This window comes from Cicer arietinum, chromosome 7, assembly GCF_000331145.2.
Source record: "Cicer arietinum cultivar CDC Frontier isolate Library 1 chromosome 7, Cicar.CDCFrontier_v2.0, whole genome shotgun sequence".
Lineage (NCBI taxonomy): Eukaryota > Viridiplantae > Streptophyta > Magnoliopsida > Fabales > Fabaceae > Cicer > Cicer arietinum.
Window position 1 is genome coordinate 10150919 of NC_021166.2, and position 9328 is coordinate 10160246.

Below are 9328 nucleotides of genomic sequence, written 5' to 3' on the forward strand. Positions count from 1 at the left end.
TTATTTGAAATTAGTTTTTAATTTCATTACCAAAGATGTTTAATAGTTTCTCTTTGTAAGAAGAGGTGCCTTCTGTAACAAGTTCGTCTTGCTTTGCTTTCCCTTGAATGTGTGCATCTATTTCTTTTTCTCAGGACTTCATGTTACTTAGGACTTCATGTTACTTTGGCATATGAGATAATCTTTTTCCTTATAGGCCTCCATTTCTTTTGTGGCTCCCACAGAAACCCTGGCAGAGCTCACAAATCAGATTGCGGAACAAGCAGAACAAAATCATATTTGTGATGCGAATATCAAATCACAAACGAGAAAATATGCTGCAACAAGACACAAACATAAAGCTAGCAATAGGGACACCGACGGTGTTGAAATAATGCATAAATTCGGAAACCACCACAAATCATGCGAACATAAACTAAACTCAAACCTAGATGCTTTACAACTTAATTTAAATAAAATAATGGAGTGATATATGAATAAGTGGAACAATGAAAAGAATTGGTCTAATTATGGATTTAATTCATACACACGGACAATGTTAAGAGTTTTTATATTGTTAGTCAATCACAACAATTAGATCATTAAATATATTCGATCTTTATCATAATTATTTTTAAAATCATATACATGAATGATTGTGTATATAATTTTTATTTTTGCACTAATAGTTCATGACAATTAAACTTTTTTTTAATGATGATAAAAGTAAGTAAAGTGAACTTGATACAAAGTACAAAAATGTCTAGCTAGTTCTAAACGGACTACCATATTTTTCTCAAAGCTAACGAAAATTATTATGAGAGATTTATTTTGTTCTTTCACCATGTTTACCAAGTGCTTACATGAGCACAAATAATTCTACACGATGTCACAAGACTACATTATTCATCTACTTTGATTCCACCTCCTTGTCACTCTCTTCATCACGACACTTGTTTTCTTTTTTAATTTATATTTTTCTTACTCTTCTCCTTGCATGCAATATTCACATGCATGGTTACTGTTATGTGTTATGGATGTGCAAAGACGACTAAGGGCATTTGTATTGTAATTCATGTTTGGCATGTTGAATGAATAGAAACACAATTCAAAACTTGTTAATAGACTTATTATGTCTTTTTATTTAACTTCCCTTTCACTTGTCTTGGAGTAGCATATTTGGTCATTTGTAAAGTATTCTGATGGGCCAAGGGTATTAATTAAAACAAAAGGAAGTTATGATGTGACTTGCAACTTTGCATCACCATTAAAACTAAGAATTGATTAACCAAGAATATTACCATTGAAGCATGTTTAATTAGCAGGCACATATAAAAGCAAGCATCAGATTGAGACACATAACATTACTGAGTTGTTAAATTGGAGACCAGTTTTAAATTCTAAAAAAGTTGCACCGATAAACATAAAAGAGTGAAATTGTTGAACTTAATGTGGATCCAAATTTGCACCGTTGAATATAAAATAAATTGTTTGAAGGTAATGAAACTTATTGTGGCCTAGAAGAAGCTATAATATAGCTACCAAATTCGAGATACTCAAAAGCGAACCGTATTACAAGTGACCTACCATGTTTTAGTTTTGCTAATAAGCTGTCTCATTAGATCTTGTAAAATTAAGTAAAAAACTCCTTCGCAAAATTAAATCGGTATGATTTGAATTCCATGTTCCACATGGGAATGGGATCTTGTATCCACTCAACTTATACATTTAACACTTGAAAACACATATGCAATTGTCAAGAGACAATTCATTGAGAAGTTAACATGGTACATTCAATTGACTTTTTATTTTCATCAAAATGACTCTCCAAATCTAAGTTCGAGAAAAAAACCGGCATTTGCAGCAAAGTTGAAACGGTATGCAGATTTCAGAATGTATCAAAGTAGAAATTGGCAAACTAAGTTTCCTAAAAAAAATCAACGGCAATGCCCGGGGGGCCTCTATTGAGACAGCACTTTCTCAACCTGAGAAGTCACCTCTTTGGGAGGTTTTTCAGCATGGAGATTAGCAACAATGCCCTTCTTTGAATAGTAATCAATAACCTGCATTTCACACATTTTTTTTCATTTAAAACCATGAAAACAAGTTACAAAGGAAGTTCAAAAATAACATTAATAATGGGACATATGTGTGTGTCTGTAAAACTGCAATAAGGCTAGAAATTGACCCAAATGGTGAAGTAGAGAATTAAAATAAACTTCCAATCAAAGCATAACTGGAAAGATTACATCATATTATCAAAAGAGAATAGACAGTTTTGAGTAGATTTGAATTTAAATTTGACAATCCAGGGGTACCCAATGGGTACGGTTATTTAGTACCCACCCAGATGCCAAAAGTTCATCATAATTTAAACAATCCAAAGATCTTTCAAATCTACTCAAAACATTACAAATCAAAATAAAAAAATTCTTTTGAACTCAAATGCAATAGCTCAATCAATAATTTTCAGACCATTTGATTAATATATAGTTCATTTGTGTCTAAAAAGCAAGAAATCATTGCATTCTATATAAAAACTGAAACAGATTTGTAAAAGCTAAGGTTTCATATTTAAATGCACCATTATCATTGGCACATAAATCCAAACGTAAAAAACAAAACAAAAAAGTAATAAAGAAATTTAGAAATGGACAAGCATGTGAGTTGGTTTAAAACGGACGACTGTTGTTTCACAACAAAACAAAAATCGAGATGTGCAAAAAGCTTCAAATATGGAATAAAAAGGGAGACATTAAAAACCATGTTATTTTAGAACTTTTGATAAATATAAACATATATATGTGTGTGTGTGTGTAATTTTCTGAATTATTTAAGTGATTGTTTTAGGCCTTTGGATTAAATAAACTAAAGCGATTAGAATTGGTGTCAACAAACTTTGACACCATGGTGAGAAGGTGAGAATTGGTGCCAAATGCTGTTTTATATCTGAAGTTCCAAATTTTACTTAAGTTGAAAATGAATCCAGAATCATACCGGTTCAGTCTGCCTGTGAAATGCATCCAGTCTTGACTTAAGAACAGCTGCAGTGTCATCCTTGCGCTGGATAAGGGGTTCACCAGTAACCTGAAAACAATAAATTCAACTATGAAACTAGTTACAAGGCAAGAAATTTCTTAACTTGAAATAACGATGTTTGTAGTATGCCTTAAAAATTTAGATAGGACAATCTCTTTAACTAAAGTACTGACAGCAATTAAAAGCCCCAGTTCCCTCAAAAGAATATCCTAACAATACACTTTTGCACCTCACTTCATTCAGCATTTTCTATCAAGTCTGAATGACACTTTCAAAAGCTTCTAAAGAAGTCTTACAAATGCTTTATTAGTGGGTGCTCATGAAGAAGTTTGGATAGGCTTCTAGCTTGTGGGAACTTCACAGCTGATATAAGTATTTAATTTCTAACTTACAAAAAAGCCCATACATATTAGTGGGTGCTCATGAAGAAGTTTTAGATAAAGGAGGTATAGTAAAGTAGAGGTGCAAAAGCTTATTTGCACATTGACAGATATTATTCAAGAGACCCATAGTCATTATAAGACCATTTCAACCTTTCTAGTTCCCATTTGTAAAAGATGGTCCCATTTGTAAAAGATAATGTCTCAAAATGAATGACCCATTCCAATTTTCAGAGTAACATTTCCTACTTTTATCCCATTGTGCCCTTTACATTAATGGTAATATTAAAAGACCAATACTTGATTAGGATAGTTTAGTAAAAGTATTATTTCCTTTCTTACTTTATTCACTTGTCTTAATTTGTGCGAAATAATCAAATGAGTCAATTATTGTGGGACGGATGAAGTAACAAACATTTTGCAGGACTTAAATAAAGATGCAGTCTTACATCATCAACCCCAGGAACCTTGGAAGGAGCAAACTTTGTATGGTAGGTTCTGCCACTGGATGGGTGTATCCAGCGTCCAGTAATCCTCTCCTCAAGGATTGCATCATCAATTGCAAAATTGAGCACCTTGTCAATTTTAGCACCCTGCTTTTCCAGCATTTCGTCAAGCTGCAAAGAACAAAAAAAGGTAGGTTCAGAGTAAGTAGAAGAACAGCAAGTACTTCAAGTCATTCTGCTTTTATACACAATCCCAATATTTCAAACAAAAAAAAAAACTCACTGAGTAGTTCAGGTGTCAAACAATGCAATACCTTCTGTGCTTGAACCACAGTTCTTGGAAAACCATCCAGGATGAAACCTTTTTGACATGATGGTTTCTTCATGGCCTCATCAATAATGCCAACAACCAAGTCATCAGAAACAAGCTCTCCCTGAAAAATTGTAGCATAATGTCAGGGTAGCAATTTTATGGAAGCACACTGAGTGAAATAATAAAAGTCCAGGTAAGATTGTATAGCAAAAAGACCTTACCTTATCCATGGCTTCTTTCGCCTTAGTACCAAGAGGAGTTTTGGCTGCTACAGCTGCTCTCAACATATCACCGGTAGCTAAGTGGCATAAGCAGTACTCATCCTTTATGATTGGTGACTGGGTGCCTTTTCCAGATCCAGGTGGGCCTACATTAACATTTTTAAGTTACACTCTACTTAGATTATTGAATCTATTTCAAATATGTATTAATAAATGAATTCTTAAAACATTTTGAAGTTCAACGAAACAACTAATTGTGTCAAGAGAAGAAAATATTGTTAACGATTATAAGATGCATCACAATATGAATGCATATGCTTTAACGCGGAGTACACTACTATACTTCACAACGATAATTAAGCAACAAGCACTCAATTGAAACCAAAAAGAAACAAAATCACAACAAATGTCTGTTTGAACCAATTTCATCTTGACAATTTTCTTTCCACCAATAGTACACAGACAAACCTACAAACCTAAGTTGGTATGCATATAAATATATGCAGAACTGCTATAGGAGCAACAACAACAATAAAAGTTTGTTTAATCAGGAAGGGTTGGCTACACAGAGCAAATGATGTCATTATAATATCATAAATCATGTACAATAACATGGATGGAAACTATTTTAATTTGAAGTTATAATATTCAGATCAAAAAGTAAAAAATTCTTCGTGATCAATGTGTTAATCTCTAACTCTCCATGGTAAGAGTATAGCTGGACAGCTGAAATCAGAAACGCTGTCTGTCACAAACTATCAAGCCTACAAATGTAAACAAATACAGATGAACAAAGAACATTAAAAAATGAGAAAGAAAACATATTGTGCTATCTACACTACCACAATGATTATAAAAAAATAAGAGAATGACATGTGGCGATTAACTGTTGTATAGAATTATGCTCACAAAACAGGTATCGATATGTAATTAGAAGTACTTTTCAGAAACATAAAGAATTTGATGGCACCTCAAAGGTTTCAAAACACTAGACTTCAACCGTAGATTTTATCATCAACCATCAGAGATTAATTATTTTGTTCTCTAGTGAATTGCTCACTTTGGATGAGCCAGATCTTAAACGGATACTCCTAATCCGAAAATCACTAATTCTATAATTCTAAAATAAAAATAAAAACACCATCCATAGCAAATTGAAAATTACAATGACAGAGAAAACCAAGAAAAACTGAACAAAAACAACAACACAAAACAACAAAGGAGAGAATCTAATGTAACTGAGTAGAAAAGCTTATCGAGCCAAATTGCATAACTGAAAGTAGTCAAAATTCTCAGTACATTCCCTATTATACGAGAAAAACCTAAGCCATATTCTCTACCATAAACAACACATAAGCAATTGCGAACATCGTGTAGTGACAGAGAAAACCCTAAAAACCGCATCAACATTCCAAAGCAACAAACATTTCAACACAAGTACTTGTTCAAATTTTCGGATCTGAACAATTGAACGGGAATAAAAACCAAAAATTCAATAGAATAATAAAATGAGAAGAAAAAAAAAAAGAGAGAGTGAAAAATGAATACCAACGAGAATGAGACGCTTGTCAGGTTTGGATGAACACTTGAAACGGCGAAGGAGTTCGGTCATGAGATTTTCAGATGGAACATCTTCCAAGTTGGTGTTTGCCATTGCCGTCGTGATGATTGTTAATGGCGTGTTTGGGGGGTTGTTAATGTTTTGTTCCTGTGTGGTTTTTGACAGAGAGCACACAGAGTGAGATAAATAAAACACAAAAACACGCGTAGCAGAAACAACAACGATGATTCTTATGCTTATGTAAAAGAGAAGAGGGTAATGTCGTCTTTTTAACCTTACTTCGTTAGGTTGGGATTCGGACTCTTCAACGCTTCTAACTCAAGTCTTCCAAATCGCTTTTCTTTCTTACCCTTTCGTTCGCTACATGTGTTAGGTGATTGTTTTTTCTTTTTTTTAATATTAAAATGTTGGTAGGTGAATAAGATTCATTTGTTCAAATATTTTGTTTACTTTTCAAATAAAAAGGTCTTCTCGAACATCTACTTAAATACATTATTTTTTTGTTTTTCGTTTTAAATATTACAACCAGCTTTTATGATATAAGTCACTTTAATAAAAGCAGGCAGATAAATGTAGATTATTTTATAAACTAAATTATATATATGTGGTTTTTTAATTTAATTTTTTTGTAATGTTTTAGTTTTTTATATTTTTTTTTTGAATTAATCCTTTATTTTAATTTTAAGTAATAATTTAATATTTTATGTTTTAAAATGTCAACAATGTTGTCATTTTTTTTATAAATATTTTAAAAAAATCATCAAATTATTCAAACAAAGTCCATAAAATTCATTTTCATCTTCAATAAAATACAAATTTAATCAAATTCATAATTTAAATCTTGATATAAACTCATATTTTCATTCTTTATTTGATTTTGTTAGAGATGAAAATATGAGTGTATTTGAATATTTGAATTATGGATTTGATAAAATTTGCACTATATTGAAAATAATTATTAATTTTATGGGTTTTTGTTGAAAATTTTGATGATTTTTTTGAATTTTTGTATAACAAATGATAACATTGTTGAAATTTTAAAACATAAAATATCAAATTGTCACTTAAAATTAAAATAAATGACCAACTCAGGAAAAAAAAAAGATAAAGGATTAAAACGTTACTTGAAATTAAGTTAAGGGATCACAGATGTAATTTAACTTATTTTATAAAACTTATAGTAGTAGTAACTTGTTTTACAAAATTATCCTATCTTTTTCAAAAAAAAATAAGTAAAATAATATTCTTTTCGATTTTAAATGAAAATAAAAATAGAATTAAATAAAATAATATATTTAGAGACATGTATATAGCTTAATGTTATAAAATGACATCTAAAATATAACATTTTTTCCACTAAAATGACTTGTTTTATGGAGAGATAATACATTGTAAGCTTTTGTAACTAATGAAGGGTGACATTGACAATAAGATGTCAAAATCAGAGGAATTGTTAAAGTGAAAGCTATATTCGATTCATATCGTGGTTGGTTTTATTTTAATCACATGTCTTGGTTGTTTTATTTTTTACTCGCATATATTTGTTGGTTAGCAAGATATAGTATTGCCTTTTTCTAACCTTAGTTAGCAATTAATATAATCATCCAGTAAAAAATACTAGTATTATCGTATTTTATTTATTGTGTAAGAGTTATTTACAAATCCCTTATTTATAAATTCTTCTTAGTAATTCAAACCTCAACTCACTAAATTTGAAGGTTACGGTTGAGAGTTTAGAGAGAGATGTTGGAAAAAAGAAAAGAAGGAAATCATTTGGAGGAAGAAATGCAAATTAGTTTATGAAATTACAAGTGTCAGTCAAATAACTTCATGAATTTGTTAAATGGACAAATATATCATTGGAATTATAAAATATTAATTGAAATAAGTTTTTATGCGAAATTTGATTTTTAAATCTTTTAATGTAATATTGTAATTGAATATATGGTTTATCTGCGTTGACTTCACGTTAATATTATATTTCCATGAAACTTTGTTATTTAAGAGATAAATGTGTGAGTAATTGTAATTACGTATGAACTAATTATTGACAAATTAATCTATGAAATTTAAATTTCATCAGAAAATTAATCTACGTTATAATGATATTGATATGAGATCAACGTGAAGAGGTTAAATATTTAATTAATATGTCATATCATAATCTCTAAAGATATAAATTTAAATATGAACTATTTTATTACTATTTTATAATTTTATAAATGTATTTGCTAATTTGCAAAATTCAGTGATTAATTTGACTTATGTTTACAATTTGAAGAGTCAATGCCTATTTACTTATTTGGGAGGAGAGAGCTTAAGAGACTTTTTTTCTTTCCATACAATACAAAATATACCCTAATTTGGAGGATGATTTTGAAAATTATAGATAAGTTTTTCAAATCCTTTATGTGTTGTAATATTACTTTAAAAATAAAAAATATATAAATCATAGGGAGAAATAGATTGGTTTGATGGTTTGTGCGAATAGAAGTGACAAATAAGTTATAAATTCAATTTCTCTTTTAAAAAAATTAAAAACTAATTTCTAACATTGATTATTTAAAAAAAAATTATTACTCATTAACTATTTTATTATCATTATCTCAAATAACATAAAATATTTTTCATTATTTCTTTCTCTCTCCTCTTCCATCGACTCCAATCCCTCAAAGGGAGTTTAATTCTCCAAGTCCAAATTCTCTCCAACTCATACACCAAAGGGTCAATTATAATTATGCATGCAATAGTTATCGTCGGCCTCTTTGATTTCTAAGGTCGACTTTATTAACAAATAACATATATGCAAATACATTTCATGTACACGCATAATAAAGACAGCCACTTCAAACCAATTAATGTAGTGGAATACTTTGTGTCACACACAAAAATACTTTTATGTAATGTTTACAGCTTAAATTTCCATGTTACACGTGTTTCAAATAGTAATTTTAACACCATTTTATGTATACCCATAATAAGGACAACCACTTACTAGCAAAAAAATAACAACTACTAACAAACCAATCAATGCGGCCCAAGACTCTATGTCACACAGAACATCCAAAACCTACTTTTTCGCATCAATCCATATACATACATAATATGGACAATCACCAACAAACCAATTAATACAACACGGTGTTCTATACCATATACACAAGACTCTTTAGTTTGTTGCAAACTTGCAATATACATTGAGAAAGATTGCAGGAGATGTATGCTGATCAATGTTGGGTTCCATCACCTAAAAAATTAAGAAATTGACTAGTAATGGATCATCTCCTATTCATATTACAGTGACTAGTTGTGATGGCTATGAAGAGTATTAATAACACACTCTAACATACACACACTAACAAATTTTCTTATATTGTTTGAAATTTATA

General features: G+C 30.3%; 1 protein-coding gene across 2 annotated transcripts; it reads right to left on the minus strand.

Moving 5' to 3' along the window:
* Positions 1–1628: 1628 nt before the first annotated feature.
* LOC101490478 (adenylate kinase 4) lies at positions 1629–6321 on the minus strand. 2 transcript variants are annotated; one of them, XM_004515770.4, is made up of 7 exons: positions 6214–6321; positions 5927–6086; positions 4379–4524; positions 4159–4278; positions 3848–4015; positions 2977–3066; positions 1629–2042 (listed from the first exon to the last, which is right to left on the minus strand). In XM_004515770.4, the coding sequence occupies exons 2-7, from the start codon at positions 6030–6032 to the stop codon at positions 1941–1943; spliced, it is 732 nt and encodes a 243-aa protein (XP_004515827.1). In that variant the 5' UTR covers positions 6033–6086; positions 6214–6321; the 3' UTR covers positions 1629–1940. The 2 variants fall into 2 exon arrangements, with proteins under 2 accessions (XP_004515827.1, XP_073219427.1); XM_073363326.1 differs by having other exon boundaries at positions 6219–6235.
* Between the last annotated feature and the right edge of the window lie 3007 nt (positions 6322–9328).